Source organism: Molothrus ater, chromosome 5 (assembly GCF_012460135.2).
Source record: "Molothrus ater isolate BHLD 08-10-18 breed brown headed cowbird chromosome 5, BPBGC_Mater_1.1, whole genome shotgun sequence".
NCBI classification, from domain to species: Eukaryota; Metazoa; Chordata; class Aves; order Passeriformes; family Icteridae; genus Molothrus; species Molothrus ater.
In genome coordinates, this window is record NC_050482.2 from 67107331 (window position 1) to 67133203 (window position 25873).

A 25873-nucleotide genomic window follows, 5' to 3' on the forward strand; every position below is an offset into this window, starting at 1 on the left:
TAACATCAGTTTTGCTTCCCTTGCTTCCTATTCCCAGTGAACAGTTTGAGTACTTCCAGTCAAATCTATTATCCCTAGAAGTTAAGAAGCTGGCAGGAGAGGCTGAGCTGGACTACTGTTAAGCCATTAAATAAACAAGACTTGGGAAGTCCTTGCAAAAAGCTCTTGCTTACCTGCAAGCAGTGAACCTCAGAGAAATCATGAACCATGCAAGCTTCCCTTTCTTCTGTAAAAGGGAATTAACTTTACACTAAACAAAAACATTAACCAAGTGGAGTGCAAGGGTGCTGAAAAGTTGCTGATATTGATTTTAGTTCCATGTTACTCTCCAGTGTCTCCCTTGAAGTATCCACTTCTTGTTGCTATTCCTCTTTTCACTAATAAGTGTTTTATATTGATCTTTAGTTTAGCAATTGGAACTGCAGTGTTTTTTCATGTTGGGCTCGTTTTTTTCAAATAATAATACCATGGTTATGCAAATCTGTGTGCTTAATGTTCCAATTATTCTATATTCACTGCCTCTGTGCTCAGTTGTCATCCTGCTGCCAGCAGGAGATGCAGTGGGAGATTCTGAAGGCTGAAAGCAGCTCATAAATCCCTGTTGAGTTTACATGGTGTCCTGTCTTCATTTTGGCTCCGATGGAATCATTAGAGGCAAATAACACACAGGAGGTTCTCTCCCTTTTTTTCTGTGAAGTGCTATTATGCTCTGTGGTGGTTTTTCTTTTCTTTAGGGAAATCTTTATCCAAACTACTATTTTAATGTATTATTTTATAGTAAAAAAGTTTTCCTTTAGTTGTTTTTCAGGATGCTCTTTTCCCAGCATTTTCTGTCTTGTCTTTCCCAGCCAGTATACTTTGTTTCATTTTGTTTTTCTGATCTGGGAGAGACCAACTACTATTAGAAATTTTTCCAGGAAAGATGAGTGGATATTTGTCCATCTTCATTTCCAGTGCATAGTTTTTCTCCCTATAGATATACTCCTTATTTTTAGGGAGGAAAAAGAGTCAAAACCATATGTTAATAAACTTCCCCTTGCTGCAGTTCTAGGAACTTTTCACCAGAAAAAGTTAGCAGCGATTCCCTGCCAGGAAAATACCTCTACCTTCAACAAGCATACTCAGAGGTTGTTTTTGCTTTTTTTTTTTTTTTTTCTTTTTTTCTGCTGTGGTATTCTTTCCTCAAATTCAGGAGGATAATATCTTTCAAAAAACAGGAAAACAAAAAAGACTTAATGAAGTGTTGATCCAAATTCTGTCTTTCCCAAGAAGTAGCCTGGCTAGTCTAATACAGACTCTGCTGCTTTTTATTTTGTGAACATGGATTTTCTCCCACAGCTGAAAATATTACTGATAATATTGGTAGATGAGGCTGGTTTTTGTTCTCAGCTGATAATTATTTTTTTTCAAAGGGACAATAAATGATATATACAACATAGAAGGAAAAAGGCTGCCAGGGAAATCAGGATTTCTTGTTATAATAAAAGCAAAAAGGAAAACTGTGTTCAGCATTCAGATAGTGTCAGTTACTGAATTAGTTTTCTAGACCATTCAGCTGTCTTGAAATTGATACAAAGGAAGCACTAGGAATTAAAGTCCTTCTCAATCTGTGAAGCTCATCTGTAAACCCAAACAAAGAGCTGCATTAAATATGTGGGGGCTGGACAAATCTGTTCAATTGAAAAATTCAAGGTAAAATTTGGAACTTGCATGAGAATAACTCTTCATGTTTCTCATGTTCCAGAAGCTGGTTAGTAATGCATGCTAAAACCACTAATTAAGATTCTGTTGTCTTAGTAAATTAATGTTGCAGTTATTATTTTAAATTCTTTGCTTGTTACATCTTTTCTTTTTCTCTCTCACACTGTTCCTATCCCAAATTTTCTCCATCTTTTCCTATCTTCTTTCTCCCTTTAGCACCCTGAAGTTTTATTGAGTCATCCATCCAAGCTAGTAAGTTCCTTGGCAATCTGAGAGGCTGTTGCCAGCGCATTTAATTTTTTGTGTTGCATGTGTATTCACCTGTGCTTTTATAGTTGGGCCAACACAGAGTGTATTGGTGAATTCCTTTGGTATAGTGGGTATGGACAGCATGGATACAAACAAAAAGCAGTGGGATGTCAGACCAGTCATGTTCCAAAAAGCTTTCTGAGATGTTTTCACTGTTTGACTGCCTTGGCCTAACTGCATTTTTGTTTGGACAGCTTAATATCGTCTCTTGTGTTTTGTTTCCCTTTGCTGCTGGTGCTTGAAATGTCCTGTAGCTTTTCTGTCATCTCCATTGTCTGTGCATTTTCAGAGCAAGAAGGTGGAATTTCCATGCAAATCAAGCTTCTTGTGCGAAAGCGTTCTGTAACACTGGGCACAGCAGCACATTAGAAATAACAACTGAGTTGCAGCAACTGAAAGATTGCTTAGAATCTTGTGTAATCATTCAGCTCACTGGTACTGTGTCAGTTTAATTTTGGATCCTGTTTCCAGCCTCCTGTTTGATGTCAAAGAGCACTCCTGTCAAGGAGTGTTTGTGTAATAATATCTTGACACTGTAAATTACGTAATCCAAGGTGGTTTTCATCAGAGATTTCTTTTGTGGCTCTGTGCATAAAAAATGGTGTTACAGAACTTTTTTGATACCTGTGTTACTCTTGGCAGTGTTCAGGGTAAATGGAGTTGTCTATCCTGACAATCATTGTCTGAGGGTCAGAAAATTTCTGGGGCTTGCAATTGTTCCATTTTTGTGGCATCCCATATCAGAAATTCTTTAAACCTGGCTAAAGAGTGTCAATAAGGAGTTGAGAAAATGAGATATAATATGGAAAGGTACAGTGCAAATAGGCAGAAGAATTTGTGTCAGGAGAGCATATTCTCTACAAAATCTTTAATAGCATGCAAACTTTTTGAGGCTCATTATTCTGAAATCAGAACACAGAAGATATTGGAGCAAACTGTGTGTTTTATTCTCCAGTATGATATAGCAAGCACACAGGGTGAGGTACAAGAGGCTTTGTGCAGGCCAGGTTGGATGGGGTTTTGAGCAGCCTGGTCTAGTGGAAGGTGTCCCTGCCCACAGTAGGGAGGTTGGAATGAGATGATTTTTAAGGACCCTTCCAACCCAAACCATTCTGTGATTCTGTGGTGGCTTTTAATGTTCTAGTCTGATGAGCTCAACATCATCTCATGTAGTGGAAAGTTGGAGAAGTTTTCTCCTTGATATTCTTATAGCTAAAAAAAAAAAATTACCTTACCTACTCTACCCCTCCCAGAAAAACTTGTGAATATAACACTCATTTTGAAAAACTAAATACTCAAAATTCAGGAAATGGCCAGTGTCACATTTTTTGTGGTCTTTCTCATTTTTCCTTGTGAGGTAATTTGTACAGCATTTCATAACTAAATTATTGTGTGCTAGAGTCATGCTGTTTTCAATATTGCATGACAAATGCTGCTAGTGTGAGCCAGATATGCATGAGAGATGATAATCATCCAGAGAAATAAGATGGTAAAATGCTTTTTCAATAGCAGGAAAGCATTGAGTGAAAAAGGCAGGATATATTTCCATTTTGCTTTTTCCCCTGCACAACAGGTTTAATAATGCATCCTCCTTTCCCACTGGTGGTGTTAAGAAGTGATTAGTTGTGATTAGCACGACAGAAAGTGTCATGGTGGGGGGAGACAGAGACACAACAGGACATCAGGGTTTCATGGAGCAGAGAGAGTTTATTGGTGTCCAGAGTTCTTTATATAGGCTATTCCAAAGACTCCACATCCAAATTTGGCTGGCTATGACTGGTTACCACCCAGCTCACCTGGCTAATAGATACCTGCTCATGTTCATGGTAGGGATTGGCTCTCTGTAGCCAAACCCTTCCTCCTCTTATGAGGCATACAGACCATCTGTGTGCTGTCATAAGAAAGAAAACTGGGTAATTATTTCTTTTAATGTCATGTTGCAGTTAAGAATAAGCAGCTTATAAAGCCATACATTGAATATCCAAAAACTGGTACTGAATGTCTGTTCTTTACTTGTGTCCTGATTTTGTAAAACAGTGGTCAGGTGAGTAAGGGCCAGATCAGAGGAGGCAGGTGAGGGGGTTAAAATGCATTTACAAAGAGAAATGTCCTGTGGGCATTTCCCTCCTGGCTTTGCCCAATCTGTGCTGGGGTGAATCCAAAGAGAGCAAATGGTTTATGTTTAATGGCATCTCTGGGAACTTGCATCTCTCTGAAGAAATCACTTTTTTAAGTAATGGAAATTGCCTCTCTTGAGGTGTCTTCCTGTCTTTATGATTCTTCATAAAGAAAATAATTTGTTTATTAATTGATTCCAACTAAACACTTGCTTATTCAGTGTCAGAAATTTGCAGATCCATTAACAAAGACTAACCATGAAGAGATGGTTAAAGGACAGCAAATAACACTCTGTGACAGACTCAGATTTACAGTACGTAGTATATCACAGAATTTCCTGAGCCTTTTACTTCCATTACTGCCTTTTCAAAAAGCTTTTTTACAGTTTGGGGTGTGTAGAGCCTTGGAACTAAAGGAGGAAAAAGCCTGATGGTTTTTTTAAATTTACAATTCTGTTAAAACTAATAAAGACACGGTAGAAGACAGCACAAATGTTTTATCAGTTCAATTTCTGCCTTTAGTACAGAAGATGGGTAAAGTGTATGTCTTTTGCAGTAAATAATCATAATAAATTTTTGTATTTGTTTGTGCATTTACTATTTTTAAGAGACCTGAGGCTCCCTTGGAGGTAGGAGGGTGGATTAAAATGGGATTTCAGGTTCTTGGGAACTTCTACTTCATGGCCAAAAGTTCTTGGCAACATTTGTATGTGAAATGTTAAACTGAATTTACTGTCTCAATTCATAGGTAAAAGTAGAAAGTGTTTGCTATGAGTTATTTGCTGTTTGATTTAGTTAATATTTTAGGAATATTGATTTGGAGTCTTGGTCATAATGTTTGGAATTTTTATTTACATTTTAGAACCTTTAAATTAGGTCTGTGCTATTGTTATGTTCCCTGTCTCTGGCACACTTTAAGCTGTGTAAGATTATCTTACCTCTTAAAAAAGAGGTTTTGGCATGAGAAATATCAACTTAGAAAATTCTTTTTAATGTGTTTTGTCTTCCACTCCACTCCATCTGTAAATATTGGTTATTTCTATGAAACATTGGTCATCTTTGTTTTAGCTGTAGAAGTTGGCTTTGTCAGCTGATTTTCTGTGGAAGCAGAAATTAGAGTACATTTATTTTGTTGAGGAACAATCACTCTCTCTTATGTTCTGTAGGTACCTTGAAGCAGTCACCCCATCACTTACCAGTTTCCAGATGGGAAATGAGAGCAGGAAAGCAGAAAGCTGTTAAATCACCTCTTCCTTTATAGTTCCTCTTAAAAACTGGGAGAACATATCCAGAGTAGTAAACTTAAACTATTCTCAGCCCTTGAACCACTTAGAATTTGGAACTGAATTCACACTGGCAAAGATTAATACTGATCAGATGAGCTTTACTAGTAAAAGCAGAGCTTAACAGGGTGCTGCTGCTTTCCAGCTGAAATGTGACTGTTTCTTATGCAGATCAGTGCAGAATGAAATGTGTGAGTTTGGCTGTGCTCTTTAATTCACCTGTTTGATACCACACAGGAGCACAGAGCTAATGCCAGAGTCAGGAGTAACAACTGAAGGGTTTAAATAGCCTCTGATCAGGTAAACTCAATGATCTGCAGGGATGAGAAAGTGCAGTGATCCCTTCACCCTCAGCGGGCTGCTTTCTACATTTATTTAATTTCTGTCATTCTTCTTTTATACGCTATCACATTTGTTTAACTATATTAAAATTACAGATTTACAAATCCTCTGTCAGGCAGAGATTGAAGTCAAACCTGTGAGGTAGACCTCTTATAGTCTCTTAATACAGGAGAAACTATTGGTGCATTTGTCACTTATGTTGATTGTGCTTCAAAAATGAAATTAGTACTTATTTTGGAATTTGTGTACACCTTTGATGGGCGGGGCAAGTTATATGTGTGGTTTTTTACTGTGACTGTAGGAATTCATTATTTGTGTTTTGCTTTTTGTTTAAAAGAAAAAAACCAAGATTAATTATTTTGCACAGGGAAGGTAGCCAATTTCATCTGTTCCAGATCTTGATGTGAGTTTGTGGGAAAGCTCTAAATGCATTGGTTTTCTCTCTTATACAATAAATGAATCCAGTAGGATTTTAGATACGGTCATGAAACACATATTTTGTACAAAACCCACAAAATGGACCAAAGTCACTCAGTCAGTAACTCACAGTGCAGGAAGTGGTCTCCAGTTTACAGCATATCACATAACATTCTCTTTGTGTTAGGTGAAAGTATCCATACTTATGTGCATTATATACAAATAACATGTGCTACGTGTCTTAACCAATAATTTATGTCCTGTAAATAGCCCTTTGGTTCTATAAAAACCAGGCACACTGACTTGTTGGCTAATTCTCTAGAAAGGAAAATTTATTTCCTCTTCTCAGTAGTGTCTCTTGGGTTGTTGTGGAGATGCTTTTATTAGCAGAGTGAAATAAATCAGGACTGTTCTGACAGTCAAATTGCATTAGGTCTTATAACTTCTTTTGAATTAGTGAGTTTAATAAGCCAGGCTAACAGCCTAACTTTGTTTTCTTTGAAAAGAAGTTTCTTGATTATCTGATCATGTATTTTGGATGACTTTAAAGAGCCTGGAGGAGTATTTGTTGAACAATTTGAGATGTTGGAAACATACCTAAATCCAGTACAGAAGAACTCAGGCTCTGTCTAGTGAAAACCAGACTTAACTCTAGACGCAGTGTCTCTTAGGAGAATACTGATGCCCTCAGTCGATGCATAGGTGACCCCAAAAACAGTATTCCCAATTCCCTGTGTTTGGGAAGGAAAGATTGGAGGGAGTTTTTGAAATTTAAGGTGTAGTTGAAAAGGAAATGAAATAAAATATTTCAAATTTCCTCAGGCTGGAAATCCCAAAAAAGCATTTCAGAAACACCCACCACTGCTGGTTCCAAAGCCAAGTGTGTCCCCTGGTGCTCACAGCTGCTCGTGGGGCTGACACACTTGTCAGTCTCACTGCTGCCACTTCCTCCTGGAGTCTGCATCCTCTTGGCAGGGCATTAATTACACTTGCACTTGCTGTGGAGAGCCCTTTCCAGGGTGTGTGATTTGGAGTGCTTATGGGGCAGTAAGGAATCTGGAAGCAGTGACAGCCCTAACTCCAAAAGGCTTTGCAAAGCCTCACAGGGATGCACTTGTGGCCAGGTCTCAGCCAGAAGCCCAGATGCAGGGTTTTCAGTGACACAGGAGTGTCAGGGTTTGACTAGAAAGTCACTCAAAAGTAGGGAGCCTTTTAAGTGTTCCTAAATACATTGCCTCAGGAAAGGGTTCTACTCTTCCATGATTTTTGGTTATTGGGCACTCTTGCTGACATCTGCCTGGGAGACCTGGAGCATTTTTTTTCTAGGATGAAATACTGTCCAGCCTAATCAGCTTTCTGGAATCTTGTTTTTAAACAAAAGAAAGCCACAACAGCTTATTATTGACCCTCAGACAAGAGCTGCAGGGCTAAGGCCCTGGAACATGAACCTTTCCTTTGTTTGGGAAACCCAGATCCATCCCAAGGTCAGTCCCATTAAAGACAGGCATCAAGACTTTCCACAGTCCCATAATATTCTGCTCCACAAGTCTCCTGGATTCTACTAGAATGTGGTCTTGGCTCTAAAGAAACTAATTAAAAACTACACACTTCAAGGCAAAAATGTTGGAGTCAATGAATGGATATTTTCCTCCAGTCTTGTTTTACTGAATAACTAAACAGATTTAGCCAAATATAATTTTGCTATTTGGTTCTTTGGAAGCAGCAGCTTTCTGCCCTGAGTTTTTTACTGCTGCAGTACTCTCCAATTACCCTTAAAAGCAACAGAGTCCTATACTATCAGATCTAGACTTAGTGTGCTTTGGAGCAGAACATTGGCAGCTTGTAAAACAACTTTCCAGAGCTGCACACAGAGGGGAGAAAAGTCTGTAGTCTTGTTTTTTGGTGTAGGTTTGTTTTGAGAAGAGCAAGGCCTGGGCTTTTGCAGGCAATCCTGATCAGCAGAATAGCTCCATCAAACTTGCTATTCACTGAAGCAATTTTGAGCAATTCTGAAATAGCTTTAATTGATATCAAATTGCAGTTTCGGATTCACGAACAGAGGAGCAGGGTGAGAGAAAAAGTATAGCCCTTAGTCTGCTGGTTTAACTTCTAGCATTAATACTGCATTCTTCCTGTCTCTTATATGCTTGGGAGTTACTGAATTAAGTTTACTAATAAATTAGTGATTTTTGTAACAAACCAAGCCATTAAAAAACCTGCCCAAACAATCTCTTCATTGGGATCATGTCATCCTCAGTCCAGAGGTACTTTTTGTCCCAATAGCCTGATTTTGAACAATGTATTTCCTAGATAACTGAGCAGTGATAATTTCAGTAGCCATGCTCATAACCTCTGATCTGTGTGGCTCACAGAACTGGCAAGGGCTTGAGCACATCAGCACCATTTGTGCAAAGGTCTGACACATTGCATAGTAATGTAGTTATTAACCTGTGATTTCTTTTTCTAGAAGAAATAGGTTAGAAATACCTTAAATAACTGTTTTATAAGTGTACTTTAGGAACTTTTACACTCACACGTGCTTTTATTTTTTTTTCTTTCGAAGAAGTTAACGCTTTTTTTCATATTTCTGTTTCTTTTTTGATTCTGTTTCAGATTAAAAGTCATGTATTTTTTAAAGCTGAATTTAAAAAGCTAAATTTGTTTTAAATTTTTATTTTCCTGCAGAGTATTTCCCCATACTTAAATATAGCATAGGCCTTTCATATAATTAATAATAATTAATTTATATAATTAATTATATAATTAATTATATAAATTAATATTTATATTAATTTATATTATATATTTATATATTAATTATATAATTAATAATAATTAATAATTAATAATTCCTGTGTAATAATTAATCCTGCCATTTTGAATTAGCTACCTAGATAGCACTTTGGAACTGTCACAGGTGACATTTTGGACTTGTCAGAGCTCCGTGTGAGTGAGGTGGTGTTTCTTGCACCTTTTTCTCACAGGCTCACGAGGCAGCCCTGGAGGCCAGGGCCAGTCCCGAGCTGGGCGAGCGCCTGCAGCAGCTGGAGCGGGAGGTGACGCGCTACCGCGAGGAGTCGGGCAAGGCTCAGGCCGAGGTGGATCGGCTCCTGGAGATCCTCAAAGAGATGGAGAACGAGAAGAATGACAAGGATAAGAAGATAGCAGAGCTGGAAAGGTGAGGATGGTGTAAAAGTTAAAAGAGGAGCAAAAAAACCTCACATTAGTATGTTAGAGATAAGTCGTTTTTCTTGTCTTAAAAACGTCTAAGTGTCTGTTTTGGAAAAGTCTTTTAGAAGCTTTTAGTCTATTTAGAATTTTTCTTTCTTGCTACATTGTTAGGAAAAGGGTGTCTTACCATCTGCTTTTTCTTACCTGGCTACTCAAAAATAGGGCTGATACAGGTAGAACTAGAAGGGTAGATAGAGATATGAGGGAATGGAGAGGGTTGTAAAAGCTGCTGGAATTTTGGTGTGTTTGTAAAAGAGTTGGTTGTTTTGATACAATAAATTCTTCAGGCATGGCTTTCACAGAAACAAATAAGAAAAATGCCTTTTCAGAGCTTTTGTTACTATTTACTCAGGTTCTTCTGACAAGTGGCCTAATAACTCAGTACTGGTAGGGATACAGGTAAACTTTGGCCCAAGTGAAGCCTGATGAGCAGATTTACTTTTGTCCAAGCAAAACTTGATTCAGCCCTTTTCAGCATTTTCCATCTTTCTCTTGGTGCCAGGAGGCTGAAGACTATAATGTCCCTAGAAAAAATTGAAATTTATTATGATTCCGTGACATTTGTATCACAAATACTAGTAATAGATCTTGTGAAAAACCTGAATTAGATTCTGTGTTCTGTCATTTTCTCATCTTACAGTAGGCCAAGAGCAGATTTCTGGGCAGTAATACCTGTTTGGGGCTTTTTGTTTACTTTACCACTCCCAACTTGGAGCAGCAAAATGGAAATTTGATTATTCCCATTTGCCTTGTACCAGAATAGTCTTTCTGTCTTTCCATTGCTTAACTATTCTACAATTTACTGTCAGGAAGATTAGGGCAACTATGTGGAGGACATTTCAGGTTCTGCCATCAGTGATTATTTTTCATGGCTTGCTAATTGTCAAATTATGGGCCCCTCTGAATGATTTGAAAAACTCTTTTCTAAGGAGTCCATTCTCTTTTCCTTGACATGTACAATTCAGCTTGCCAGCCGGGTTTCTTCTCTCTTTGTGGCTGTAAGCAACATCCTGTTAGTTTTCTTTAAGTTGTTTTAATTCTTCATATCTATGGCATAAACTCAAACACTCAGGAGTGAGGATATATTCTTTTTTAATGTCTTCCCTTTTTTCCTACGTGATGCATTGTTCAGCCCATTGGTACATGATGCAATCAGCAGAACATTCAGGCAATAGGTTGATACTGTTGAGTGAGTATAGACATGAAAAAGCTACAAGTCACTCATTTGTGTGATTTTTTTCAGTCTCCATCTCAGGTGTGACATTCCCCATGTCATCCTCTTTAGGGCAGGCAAGTTGACCTGGGAACAGGTACAAGCAGCAAACTTCTATCAGAACTAAGATAGGGGGAAGGGATATATTCATAGTGCCTTAATTGGTTTTTTTCCTTGTGGAGAAGTTACTACTGTTTAGGAAAAGAAAGTCAGAAATATGCATCATTCCTCAGCCTGATTCCTCGAGGAGATTAAAATGGCAGGAAGAGAATTCTCTTACATATGCTTTTAATGCAAGTTGACTTTTTTATTTTATTAGCATTCAGAAACTAATAATGATTTGAATTGCAGCATCAAAAATTGAATAGTCTCAAGTGTCCTATAGACAAAAAAAAATATAGTCTACAAAGGAAAAATAACAAAGAAAAAAAATTAGGATGGATCTCTTTTTATTGATAGAAGCAATTGCACCATCTTCAAAGAGTTAGACAGTTAGTTTAGTTAGTTTTTCTTGGAAAAGATGCACTTCTAGGCATCTGCAAAGCAGTTATTGTTTGTCCTGTTACATGGTAGTTTCTTGATGTTTCAGTCACAGACTAAAGTCCTACTATGAAAACATAGAACCCCCAAATGAGTAGATATCATTCTGTAACAATTGGGTAAATACTTTGACTATTCAGTTTTATCCATTCCTTCTTAGCACCTGATCATCAGTCTTACAAAAAATCGAGTGGTCCTCTTCTCTTTTTAACTTATCTTTTCTTCCAGTACTGAGATAAGATAGAATATGTTTTCTCTTATTTCTAGTAATTAGGATGGGTATTTTGACTATGGAAAAGAAAAGACATCTTTTTTTATTGTCTGACTCCCAGCAGCCAAATAAATCAAGGGGAGGAGAAAAATCTAAGAATATTCATTAAGTGGAAACAGAAAAAGTCTTCATGCTCTAGAGATCTAATCTGGATGCTGTTAGTGTGGTGAATTATCCAAGCATCAGCAGCTGAAATGATTTTTCAGGTGTAAATGTAATATAAACACAGCACTGGAGAAAGAGATAGAAACTTCCAGATACTTTATGGTGAGGTTTTGACTGGTAATTTCTCTTTTTCTGAATAATCGTTGGAATTTCTATTTGACCTTAGTTGTTTTCAACTGCTCCCCCAAACAACTATTCCCTGAAAGCTTGCTTTCCTCTTGTGAGTTTTTGCATAAAGCAGAGATTTTATCATGCCTATTTCATGTGTAGGTTGGTCCTGTTTTAATCTACAATACTTGATTATAAAATATTCTTTCATGTCTGAACCTATATATCAAAGCATGTTACATGCATGTTTTAGAGCTAGAAGAGCCCTGGTGTCCAGGAAAAAAAATATATATAATTTTGCCTTTTAAAAGCCTTTCCTAGACTGTGGTCCATGCAGAGTGAGCTAGGAATTATCTTGACTTTTAATGCTTGTACAGCTGATCAAGCTGTGTTGTGCAAAGAAGAGCCTTAGTGCCTGCAGAAGCAATTGTCAGCAAGCTAAACAGCAAATATTGCTGTTCCTATCAGGAACAGTCAGTGTTCCATGTGCAGCAAGATGAGAAGAAAAGAGTCACATACAGAGGAGAATTGTACTAAAAAAATGGGATTTTTCAAAAGAGAGTCTCTCTCTCTTCCTTGTAGTTTTCCCTTTTGCTAGTTCTGTGTGACAACTAGACCATATGCTGTCAGGGAGGGAGAAATGGTATCCCAGCTTCATCCACAGAAGAGATGTGTCACCTGTTAGGGAGGTGTGCTCAGGGGAACAGAGAGAAAGACAGTAGGGAGAGGAAGATGAAATTAAAAGCAGAAAACTATTCTTTTAACCTTTTCAATGCAAGCAAAGCTGCCTTGTGCTTAAGGTAACATAAAGAGGAAAATGCTTCCACAGCTGTTGCAATTACTGACTGGGAGACATTGCTTTTCAGATGAAAGATATGTAAAAAAATGTGTGAATTACAGTGCATGCTATGCAAAATTTGAAAAATATTCTAGAGTCAACACAAGGTGGAAAGCACGAGCTCATTGGTGTATATACTCTGTGGGGAGGATTTTGCTTTTTCTTATGGGAAGGTGGGCCCTAAGTCCACATTTCTTCTGTGGGTGAACAGCCCCATAAGTTTTATTTGTGCCCCCTATTGTGGTGGTGTAGAGGTTTTGTAGCTGTCTGGTTATTCACTTCCTTTGTAACTAACTGTTTGCTTTTTGTACTGCCATCCCATAACCTCCTGTCTCTCTGTAACTTTTCATTTTGTGTTCTGTTTCCTCCCTTGCTTTCTCCTCCCCCCTGCCCCACCCTGCTCCCCGAGTTGTGTTGTTTTGTTTTGCTGCCCCGGGGGTGTTTGTGACTGTGCCTTTCCTCAGAAAGCGCGGCTCCCGCACTCCGCACCCTCCCTGCCAGGTGTCGGTCCCCGCACCGCAACACCTGGGGGGGTTTGTGTGGGACTTCCTGGGAAAGTGAGTGCCCTCAAGGCTTCTGTTTCCTCCTCTGGGCTGCAATGTGGCCTCTGCTGCTGCTGTTTGGGGCTGCTGCGATGCTGCTTCTTTCTCTAGGTCAAACAGCACCTGCTTATGTCGAGTGCAAGCGCTGCTTGTGACCGCAGTCCAAAGGAAGTTGGCTGCTGTTCTCTCTGATGTAAACTTGACAGAAGCTGTTGCTTTTTAATTCTAATTCTCTTGCTGTGTTTTGCCTTTTGGTTCTGATCTCTGCTACCTACCTACCTGCCTGAACCAGCTACAAGTCAGTGTTCTTCAAGTATTCTAAAATGTGTAATTGATAGAGGTCAGTTTATCAGTTTCTCTGGGCCTGGATTGAAGGCACTTGAGACACTAATTCATGTTGGGACTCAGGTGTTTATTATTTCTTATCAGTAAAACAGTCTCACTGCTGTGAGTTCAGCAGCAAGGCACAAAATGGCCAACAGTCTCTCGTTCCAAGGTCTTTTAAGACTAAACTATGTAATTAAGAACTGGCACCTAGATTATTTTCCCTTTTAACCCAATAACTCATCCCAAAGAGCCCCCAATGCAGACTTTTCTGCCCAATCACAAAATGCCCCTCAAACCCATGGAGAAGAAGCATGAAGAAATTCAGGACAACACCCTGTGCCCCTCCATCTTGCTTCCATCCACAACACACTAAAAATCCCAAAACCTCAATTTCTCACCAAGTGATACACCTACACTGCTCTCTATAATCTATTTCACACTTTTGTGGATTCCAGTCTATCTTGAAGTCCAGGAAACTTTCTCCATGAATGAGGGTCAGAGTCAGTGCTGCCCTGGGGGTCAGGGCACCCCAGAGCAGACAGAGAAATATTCCCAGTGCCCTGGGTTTCTACAAGTATTGACTTATTATTGAGTTTTATTGTGAGGATTATCCTCTAACAAGAAAACAAACAAACAAAAGGTAATGCTCCTTATCTGGGACATGGCCATCAGAGCCTTCAGAGTAGTTTGTACACAGAATAGTTTATACACAGTCCATACAGTAGTTTATACACAGCTCTATTGGTGTGCACATATTATGCAAATAAGAAATTTGAACTTGAGAAGTGGCAGGAAGTATATCTCTGTATGTTTCTTCAGAAGTGAGCACTGAGTGAATATATATGCAAGTGCTAGTTGCAGTTGCAGGCTTAAAATTGATTTTCATTTGGCACGCTCACTATATAAGATCGGTTCTTGCAAGGACACAAGGCCTGGGGTTTTTTTTCCTGAAGGAAACTTTGATTTGAGAGCAAAGGAGGACAGCACTCAGCTGTGGAATACCAGCAGTCCTGTTAAGGACAGCTGGAATTAGTGGCTATTTTAAGAAAGAGAATTTGGAGAGTTTTCCTGAAAAGAATTTAAGGATGCCCTTTTGAAGAAGAAATGTTCCAACTTTTGATTTGTAGCAGCCAAAAGGTATACTCCTCATCTTAAATATTTCTTCCCAACAGTAAATAAAAGATTAAAAAACATTGGGGGATCTCAAAAGAGTGCTGAAAAATGTGGACAGTAGAATGCAGTATCTTACTTTGTCTCTCTTTAAGAAAGATATGTTTGTGTAGTGTTCTATGAAGGATAGATGGAGAGAGAAATTAGCTGTATTTTCCATCAACTTTACAGTTTCCTAGAATAGTCTAAAGGAAACTGTACTAGTAAATTATGCCCTAAGCTTAAGTCAACAGTTTGAAGCTGAAATACTTATTTTCAAACTGCTACTCATACCTTGGAATAATTGTCTTTGGTTTTCAAGTTTGTTGTTTCTGTGAATTTTTAAATAGTTTTTTAGAGCATTCCTAAGCAAGAACCACATCAAGGCATATAAGTAATTTCAAGTAGGAGATATGGTGTCAAATTAAAGAAAGATGTTAATAAAGTCATAATCATCACCATTAAAGTTAACCTTGAGAGATGGTATGGCTATAATTCTATATATGTCTTAACTGATTATAGTCCTCCAAAAGTAAATTGAACTCTGATTCAGGCATTAGCAAACCTGAAACAATTAAATATTATTTTAAAATGCTTCAATCTATTTTGTTGTCATAAAACATAAAAGCAAATGTATTTATCTTGCACTTGAATGGTATTATTACAAGGCAGAATCTGTTGCTGCTGTTGTTGTGTTTTTCATCCACTTCCCTCAAAAATCTGTAGCTTAAGTGAACATTAAAATTCTGAGGTAAATCATTCAAAACTTAGGATATTCTGAGCTTGCCTTATAATTTTAATTCACATTTTGTGTGAAATGATGCACTCTTTAACCATATATGAACAATTTTTTTCCATAAAAATGCTGCCTTTTGTGAAGGACACAGCTGAAATTTTCCACAAAAATCCCTGGTTAGGCTGAATCTGTCATGGGAAATAGCAGCACAACTTTTTCATATTTGGCAAGCAACTGAGAACTGGGTTTTGTAATGGAAAGAAGTGGTCAGGCCCATAGTTAGTGCAGCTCCACCTCTGAGCACACAGATCTGTTGAATATTAAGATTTTCATCATTTCCCAGCTAGGAAAGCAAGAAGTAATTTCTTTTTTCTCAGTCTTGCTCTATCTTCATACAAGATCAGCATTACACCTGAAGTCCTGTATCAAGTTTCACAGGAGGAAAACAAAAACATTCTTATCAACATAACTTCTTCAAACAGATGAGAATAAAAGATGCAGGCACATTTGCTTACAGGTGTTTGACTTAAGGCATTTGAAAGGATGCTGGTTTTCAGAAAGTGTCTGCCGTCTGGAAGTCAAGCTTTGTTCAAGTGCCTTAAGAGCAGCACTCAGACTCACTAATCACTCTTGAAACCTACATCTAAGCAAGGAAAAGAAAGGCACAGGGACACTGCCAGTAATTGCAAATCCATCTGTAGAGAGCAGCGGATAAAAACCCCATCACAGTGATTTTAGGGTGACTCCTCAATCCATCCTCACATTTTTCATATAGTGGGATATCCTTCTTCAATTTATTCTTTATTTAGCTGTCCTTTATTTCCCATTCTTTCCCCCTTCCTGTGTTTTGGGAGAAACTGAAACTTTGTGATATTGCAGAAACAGCTGTTCTAAAACACAAGGTCAGAGAACCCCAATTAGTCCAGCCCCTGACATGGTGAGAGGTCAGGGCTGGTGCAGACCCTGGCTAAATATCAGAGCTTGCTGTGTTATCCCCTCAGTGAACCATCCAAACTGGTATTAAATCCATGTTCCAGCAGGCAGCACTGACACTAAGCAGAGTGATTCATGTCCACAGAGCTGAGTATGGACCAGCTCCTTAGCTAAGCTCAGCAGTGAGCTGGCCTAAAGCATGGTTTGTCTGCTGATCTAAGAGTAAGGATCCGACCTTGGATCCTCCAGGATGGACCCTGCACTAGAGAAATACCAGTAATGAGAAGCACTGATTGTGAGCTTTTTTGGAAGGCTTCTTTTCCTGCCAAATTTTCGGTAGTGCTGAAGTCCTGCTTGTTTTTATCATTAAATCAAGGTGATTTTCAAGCACTCCCTCTCGTGCCTATTATCTGTAATGAGTATAGGAGTTGTCATCTGCCTTATATTGTGGCAATAATGAATTTTATTTAGCAGGTATCTCCTAATCCAGATGCTAGATCGGTAGAGTGTAAGAGCTGTGATATAATTAAAATGATTATAAACATGAGGAGGAAGAGCATCATGTAGACAATGAGCCAAGTCTACATATCAGTTTCATTGTTACCTGCCTTTACTACATCTCTTCAAAAGCTGTTTTGTAGCTTTGTTTCAGTCAATATCTTTGAGCAGTATGGGAGTATCCATACTCACAACTTGGAGCAAAGTGAAAGGAGCAAAAAAAACCCAAACCCACCAAAACCATCTTTTATAGAACTGATATAGTAAAAAATAAAAGTGTCAGAGCCTGGTGTTGTCTTGGAGTACAGAAAGAACAAGAGGAATATGCAGTAATTGCCAGCAATTCAGTGGAAAAGTAATTTTAGTGCTCCATTGTGGCCATCTGTGGCTGGGTTTGTGCTCTTAGATCCATGCATACAAACCTTCTGTCTCTGCCTCTCCATCTCTTCCCTATCCCTCTAAATACCAACCTAAGAAGAAGACCAGCCATCATTCTTTTTATCAAGAAAATCTGTCAAAAGGGGTAAACATAAATAGCCTCTCTGCTTTGACAGACACAAGGAAGATCAAGTGCCTATTGTTCCCTGTCAGACTGCTTTGAAGGGATGACAGAGTAATAAATATACACAATCACTCACTGTCAAACAAGGGGAATTCAAAGGTTGACTGAAAATCATTACATAAACTCCATCCTAAGTACATCTGAGACAAATGTTGCAGGCTCCTTCCACTCCCTATAATACACAAGCATGTGGAAGAAATTGTAGCTGGAATAACCAACAGCTTTTAAAATACAGATTTCTTAATTATAATGCGAAAGCGTTCGCATCTCAATTTTTTGATCTGCACCCAGTGATCAGATTAAAGTCAGCTCTACCTTTAAAATTCCCAGGGTGGTGTTTTAACAGAAAGTGGGTTTCTCTGAGGCTGGCAGCTGGCATTACGATTGTCTTGTCTCCCTGTGTGACTCTTGCATCGGAGCACACAGTTATTGGGGCTGGGCAGGAGCGCTGCTGCTGCTGCTGGATCTTGTAAGGAATGCTGCAAGTGTGTGTTCTTGCTTGAAGGGAAAGAGTGCAAACTGAAACTTGTGATCTTGCTCTGTAATGAGTCTGTCTCGGTATGTATCTGGTCCTGCTTGCTTGGGGCTGCTGCCTGGGGCAGATGCTTGCTGTGCTCCTCTGTTCAATTTCACTGATAGAGCCCGTGCACTGAGGCTTCAGCTCCACTCCATGGCAGATCTCCATTTACTTCCCAACAGCTGACAGATTCAGGTGTCTGCCTTGGTTTTAGTTGGAGTGACAGCACACTTACTGATTTTTTGGTTCTAATTTTAATGTGCTTTCAGACATAGTCCTTATTTTTGTTCAGCTAAATGTTATGATTATTCTAAAAATCCACACTTCTAAAAAATATTTTGTGCCTCCATAACAAAAACTTGGAAAAGGGGCTAGCAGTTACAGAAAATGTATTTTTCTTTGGAAGAAAGAATTATTCCATAACAAAATGGAGATGTAGCAATAATTATTTTCTATTTAAAACCCATGCAGCTGGTTAAATAATACTTCTGTAGCACACAGAAAATTGCAAGTGACCTCAGCATAGTGTTGTACATGCTGGTTTGCCTTCATCCTGTGCCAGCAAAAGATGCTACCTTTAATAGCAGTTGGAAGAGCTGTATGGTTCATTTAAATTCCACTGGGCTGTTCTGAGTTGTAGCCTGTATGTTTTTCACTGTTAAACTGAAGAAACAATATCACATAATTGCAACACAACCAATGGATCCCTGAAACACAAAATGAGAATCTTAAATTTTTCACCTTACTGTATTTATTCCCATATTTAACCAACTGTTTATTTTCACATTTTTGTTCCCTTTTGTTAAATTTGTTTGTAGTCTTGGATTTCACTCAGAATTGTTACTTACATGTTTTTCAGTATGAATTAACCATGGCTTTTGGAACATTGTAAGTTACTTCAAGATCAAAGACTGAGATATGTGGTATTTGGCACTTTACAAGTCTCATCTTTCCCCAAATCCCCAGATAATACAGCCTTTACAACAGCTGTCCTTGAAGAGCTTGATTTGAAGAATGTTGGTTGAGAAGCCAAGGAAAAGTACTTTTGCATTAGTTAATCTGTTACAGACCAATAACAGCTGCTTGTACAAATTCAATACCCAACACAGTTGAGAGTAAAATTTATGTCATAAATAAGGACTTCAAATTTTATTTACATGCCTCCATATACCAAGAGTAATAAAGAATATAGCAGTTAGCCAAAAATATAGAAAATGGAAAATATAGAAATATTTTTATCCAGCCCATATCCTGCCTTTTTAGAGTGAAATTTTGCCATGGGAGAAGTACAACAAATGATGCCAAAGCCAAATTGCTACTTTGGACAAAAGGACATTTCCTTTGCCTCTTTCCTATTGACTGAAAATCATCAAATTTAAAATCAGTTTGAAAATATCTATCTTTATGGTTCCTTGGACTTACCTTGCTGTTATCAGTGAAATTGACAGCAGATGCCTATGAAAGATACTGGAGACATTTGAAAAAAACAAAAAAAAGCAATAATGAACCTATGGGACCTCATGTTATACAAGGGACTCCAGCATTTTGTCTTGGTCAGTTCTGCTGTTTAACAATGTTGGAGGGAACTGTCAAAAAAATACCTGTTTGGTCATTATTGTTCTTAGATTGCACCTTATACAGGAGAATTATATGGCAGGAAGAAGAGGCAGCTGCTTTTTTTGTTTCTCTTTGGAAGGGGGGACTTCAATGTCAAAATTAAGAAAGATGAGCTTTTAGCTTTGACAAATCTTCAAGTTTCAAGGACTTTACTCAGTGGTTGGGGTTTTTTTCCTTTCTTTTTAGTCCCTTTATACAAGTTGGGGTCATCTGCAGGAAAAGTGAAAAAATTGCATGCCTTGCTCATGGAGAGAAAATAAGCCCTTAGAAGATGTCATAAAGGAAGCATTTAGGTTTCATCTCAGATAGTCAAACTCTGTATTTTCAAAATGTTCATTAGAATTCTGGAAGAAGGGTACTTGCTAATGATGTGATATAAATCCAGAGTTTTCTTGTAAGATGGCTTATTTTCTTTTTCCAAGAACTGTTACATATTGGAGACTATTTTCTCTACAGAAAGTTGCCTCTAATTGAAATGGTGTAATCTAATCTAAAGGTCCTTCTTTTTCTCTTATTTCTTTTTCTTGGTTTTTGGTTTGGTGTTTTTTTTTTTTTTTTTAATTAGATGTCTATAAAACATGCAGCTCTGTGTTTGTGAATGATTGTGTGTCTGTGTGTCATTACCTGATTTATATCTGCTTGTTTTGTCCTTTATTCTTGAACTGTTTTATCTCTGGACTCTGTTTTCACAAACTCTAACTCTTTCTCTTTCGCATCTCCTTCCTGGATTTGCTGCTTCCTTCAGCCTCACCTCAAGGTCAGTATCTTGCTTTTAAAAGGGTGTTTATGAGACTGTCTATTCAGCTAAAACTGAGATCTTACAGAAGATTGCACATCAAATTACATGATTGCAAAATAAAAGATCAGAGATTTGGTTAAGTCTGTGTGGGAGGATGGGTTGAATAGGGTGCATGTTTAGAAGGAAAGAATTTGTATCAAACCATTGTAAATCAATGTTGTTCTGCACTGGGGAGAAGGGGGAAGACTAACCAATGAAGGTTTTAAAGGGAAAAATCTCCAGGAACAGGAAGGTGAAGCAAGACAGTTTAAATGTTTCTGGTTTTATCTGTTACTTTAAGAAGAGATTGGCCATTAGCCATGATACATACACATGCTGTGGAGTGCAAAAGGGGTTCCTTTGAAATACTGGGGGTACAAACTTTAACTGCTGGATCTTTATCATTGCATCTGGGCCTGAAACCTTACAGGGATGTTGCAGAGCCAGTTTTGGTGCAGCTTGAATGCACTGTGCTGTCAGAAAGAACCAAGGGCTGACGATTAAAGAGAAGTGAATTAGCAGGAGATGAATTTGTTGAAAACACAGTGATAAACCACTGAAGAAAGCCTACTAAAAGACAATATGTTTAATTTGGAGTCTTTCAGCCATGGCTCATTTTTCTGGTTTTATATTTTAAAAGCAGTTGCTAACCTTAGATTTTGGGATTTCAGTAGAGTAGCTCAGAGCAAACATCTGTGGCCTAAATAACACAAGTAAGAGTACATTACCTAATGACCCTCATTTGCCTTTGAAAGCTCTGCAACCATGTTGGATTTTAGTCTTTGCTGATAAATTCTGTTGCTAGAAACCATCTGTGACTCCTGAAGAAGGAATGATCATAATTGTTTCAGGCAGTGTCTTTGCCCAGAAAGCCACTACTTAATGACTAAAATTCTGAGTTATCAACCAACATCCAGCTTTGCTGTTCATGGTTAGCACTGAAAAATGTGGTGGTGGCTGGAATCCCCCAGAGCTGTGATGCTGCTGACGCCTTTAAATTGTGTCAGTGCTGTGACCTTGGTTTGGCACAGGCTCTGCACTTGTGGCCTCGGCCGCGTGTTTTTCTTCCTTCCACAAACTGGAAAAAGATTGGAAGTTAATCATGTTGTTGTCATCCATCAATACCTTCCATGCTCAGTGTGTCATACTGGCATACTTGTAATTACTGGGGAGAGGAGGTCTGGCCTTGAATGACCCCCTTCGTGTCCCAAAAAATGTAACTGTCAGGAAGCTTTTCCTGCCCCCTGAACATTCTCCTCTGAAATAACCACTCTGCCTTTTGCTGCAGGAGCAGGACTCTGTGGGCCAGTCTCTATTTGCCTGCTACCACCAGCACATACTTGTTTGCTTGGTGTGCTTTGGCTGATGAAGTCCTAGGTGTTATGGAATTCAGCTGTCAGAGCTCTTTTGACTTCAGTCCATATGGCTATAGGGTTTTATCAATACCTGTACCTCTGCTGGGATTAATGATAAGAGGAGAAACAATTTAAGGGTGCTGTTTGGTTGTGGTCTTTCTAAGTCCTGGAGTGATTTCTCTTTTCACAAGCAATGTAACCATAACTTTCATTTCTCACATTTAGAGCATATTATAAAATATGGCTAGAGAAAATATGGCTGTGATTTGAGGTGACCAAGTGTTAGGATTAGGAACTTGGAGGAGTTTTCTAAGATGTTAAAGACATTGCCCATTCTGTCCTCACAGTTTCTTAGTTGTTTTATTGATTATTTTGGATTACTTTTTTTTCCATTTTTTAAATTATTGTGGTTAGTTGCTGAGTTTTTCATTTATTTGTTAAAATAAATCAAGAGTGTAAGGAAGTAGGTGGAATGACTGCTCTTGGAACTACAAAATCTCTGCTGGCCAGAAACAAAATATTCTTCTCAGGGCAAACAGGAAAATTGCAGTGGTTGAAGTACACTAGTTTCTTTCCTAAGCATTTCAGAGTTTGCCTAATTACCATTGACTGCAACATATGAAGAAATAGCTGTTCTGTGAGGTAACATTCTACCTTGGAAGCTACTATAGGAGACATAACTTTATTTTTCTCTGTATGATGTAAAGCAATTTTTTCAGACATCAAAGCAAATGTGTCTCCTGGAAAAGAACTCAATATGTGAAAAATGTGTTAGGTATGTCTATCTTCTAACAGGAAGAAATCCTCTTATTATTTCTGTTCTCACCTAGAACAGCTTTACTTACAGTAATGAATACCTCTGAATTTTCTGATCTGTCCATTAAACTTTTCATCACCTCACTCAGTGAATCAGAATAGAACCATGTAATCCACATCACTGTTGCTGTTGTGACATGTATTTACTGCTCAGAAGTCTTAAGGATCTGGAGTGGATGTCATGCTGATTCATAGTAAATAAAATTGCCTTGGAAAGCATGAGGATTAGAGCAGTTTTCTGTAAGAAGTTTTTTTGCTAAGCATCTCTGCTGATGACAGCTTCCCATAAAGAACTCCCCAATGCTGGCTGAGTTCAAGAGTAATAAACCAAATAACACTATACTGATGTCATTACCTGCAGCAGTGAAAAAAAAGTAGAAAAAATACCATAAATTCATATGCTCCAGTTCTTCTAAGCTGTTCTTTTGAATATGTGTTGTGAAAGTTGAGATAGATAAAGATGAAAAGACAATCAGGTGTTATAGTAAGCAACTGCAGGTTGAGGGAAGAATATTGATAATGCAGAAATCAGATTTCCAGCCTCAAACTAGGTAACAAGCAGCTTAACTGGACAGGAGATATCCCACAGAATGCTTGTCTTTTAGTGCTCTGCTTCCTACTGTCAGATTTTCTCCTAGTTTAGATCATGTAATTGATTGTACTGTCTGCCATGTTGTAAAGCAGCTAATCCACTTCTTAGAAGAAAATTTTCCAGATTTTTTTGCTGTACCAAAGAGAATTTGATGCTTTAGGAAGTAATAATGAAATACTGTAAACCTTATTTCCACAAGCAAGGTGGCTTGGTGATTAGGTGAGTACAGGCTGGTGGCATGAATCCAGGTAAAAGTCTACTGAGAGTGTATCCACGTAAAATTAAATGTCAGTGTAGCAACTCAAGTGTAGCCTTATAAAATCAAAGTAAAAACAAAATACTAAATCTGAGGGGATTATTTCAGTCCTTCTTCCAGAGTCCTAAACATATATTAAACAGAACATGTCTAACCACTGAAGAAATATTTAAAATGTCATCCTTCTATAAGAAAATAGCAGATAATACTGCATAAAATGTTCAGAGTGCAGGAAACTCAGGGTGCTATTCAATAATTCTTTTAGGAAGCCAAACCAAAACAGCAGAGTACTTAGTGGCAGGCATGTAGTCTGTGGTACCTCTGGGCTTCTCACTGTGCTGGAAATTCCTTTGCACACTGCTGGACCTCCAGGTAGCCGTGGATCTGAGCACTGACAGCATGCCAGGGCACTCAGGAGAAATTTTACTGCAAGTGTGGCTGGGTCTTTAGTTTTATACCTTCAGAAGACTCCAGGTCTTCACTCTGCCATAACGTTGGTCATTAACCACGTCAGGAAGTGATGAAAATTTGAAGTGTGTTGAGTTAGCAGTGGTTTTAGCTCAGCAGAGACAGAAACATTATCTTCAAAGAAGTTTCCATTTATATTTCCTTGGCTGTCTCCAAAAAACAGCAATCTGTAGTAGTTGTTTTCTATTCAATATGTGTTTCCTGTAGTTCTACTTAGAGCAAAAATGGCTTTGGAATTCTTTACACTAAGTAGTACTCTTTTTTTAAAGAGTTATCTGATCCTTTTAAGTGAGGAGAAATATGGCATCTTAGGGATGATATAAGTGGAGAAGAAAAAAATGAAGGCAGCGTAGGTCACAAAATAGAACCATGGTTTTCCTTAAAAGAAGTTGTTGGCATAGCCTTTCAAATTTGCTTTAGATATAGTGATTATCAGAGCTTTCCTCCTCTGTTGGAAGTGGAATCTCTACCTACTCTATGATTTAGAAGGTTGAACAATTGTTTTATTAAAACTATACTGTATTAATATTATATTAAAGAGATATTAAACTATACTACACAAAGAGACTAAAGAATATTAAAGAAAAACTCGTGACTGTTTGAGATAGTTAGGACGCAGTTTTGACTTAAATGGCTAAGGAATCAAACCAATCTCAGTAGAATCTAATTACTTAATCCCTTCAGGTAAACAATCTTCCTAACATATTCTACATGTGTAAAAAGAACAGAAGTAGCAAGTAGAGATAAGAATTGTTTTCTCTTCTTCTCTCTGTGCTTCTCTAGGAAAAATCCTGCTAGAGAGAGTTATGTCTCACTCTGTTCAGAGAATGTGAGTGCCACAGTTTGTTGAGGCAGCATTTTTCTGCTGTGAGATTTTCAGCTGCCTGGGAAGTCACTGGTTGCATGTTGAGTCTGTGCCAGTGCCTGAACTGGAACCTTTTGTTCTTGTGTTACTCGTGGAGTTCAAGTTGCATTGCTGACCTGCACACAAGGTGTGCCTCAGACAAGAGCCTTTGAGCCCTGGTGGTTCAGATGTGCCTTTCACTGCTTCACTTATCAATTGAGAGCATCACTTCACTGCTCACTGAGCTCATGTTTTCCATCCTCATTCCAGCTTCTCTAACAGGCCTATGCATCATCTCTGCAAATAATTCCTCATCTTTTGCATGAAAAATATGTTAGATAAGCAGAGATATTTATTGCAGTCATACAGCTTATAGATTCAGTGAATATTTCTGTTGCTATCAGTCAGTTAATTGGAAATCATTCTTAATCACTTCACTGCAAAATGAAAACAAAATTTCTTGTCCATGAAATCCCAAGTAGGCTATTAGAGATACTGCAAGATAAAAAAATGCTTAACATTCTTAGGCTAAAATTAAATTAGAAAGCTCTTTTTTCCCCCTTTTCCCTTTCTCGTCTATGGCTCTCTTCCATTTTATTGTTCTTGCAGGATGGTGTATTCAAGTATTCCCTCCTTCTGCATAATGTGTTCTTCATCTGCAAACAACAATAGAGGGCCCTTTCATACTGGAATATGTCAGCTTTTCTAGATAGTCTTCTTGAAGTACCCCAGGCAGTTCAGACAGATTTAATCAACCTCTCAGTAACTTACTTAATTTCCTGCTTATCCAGCAGATAGGCCATTCTTCTTAATTAAAAGAAATGGGGTTTTTCACTTCCTTAGAGAACAAAATATTTCCAGTTGTCACTTTCTGTTCATGGCTGAATAATTAACTCCCATCTCCAAGGGGTAAGGTGTCTCCTCTCCCTTTGGTGACCCAGCACACTCCTCCCAATGTAAAGTGCTTTTACCTGGAACATTCCTTTGTATCTGTTTACAATACTGAACAGATTTGATAGAAATTGGGATCAAGCATGTTGATAGTTTTGGAGTGGCAGTGGGGTTGGAATGATTCAGTTCCAGCTTCCTTCCTTCAAGCACTTTGGAATGAACTTTACCATTACAGGCAACTTAATTCTTTTTACACAAAACCAAAAGTGACCAAGAATTACAAACCTGAGTTCCAAAATGCTCTCTGTAAATGCAAAAAAGCATCATCTCATCCTAGAAATTACTGCCAGCAAGTGGCAGTTGCCAAGCTGGAGTGCTCAGGGCCAGCCTTGACAAAGAAAGCAAAAGGTGCCAGCCCAGCAGAAAAGTGAGGCTGCTTTCCTACTCTAGTTCCTCC

General features: G+C 38.3%; 1 protein-coding gene across 8 annotated transcripts in view; it reads left to right on the top strand.

The window, feature by feature from the left end:
• ERC1 (ELKS/RAB6-interacting/CAST family member 1) overlaps window positions 1–25873 on the top strand; it is a 278215-nt gene that overhangs the window by 107036 nt on the left and 145306 nt on the right. For 4 of the 8 annotated variants that reach the window (XM_036400558.2, XM_036400559.2, XM_036400561.2 and 1 more), the window contains 3 exons: window positions 1918–1953; window positions 9154–9347; window positions 20162–20173. In XM_036400558.2, the coding sequence (XP_036256451.1) occupies window positions 1918–1953; window positions 9154–9347; window positions 20162–20173 (242 nt within the window). The remainder of the gene's footprint in view (window positions 1–1917; window positions 1954–9153; window positions 9348–20161; window positions 20174–25873) is intronic. The other 4 variants (XM_036400564.2, XM_036400562.2, XM_036400565.2 and 1 more) reach the window with 2 other exon arrangements.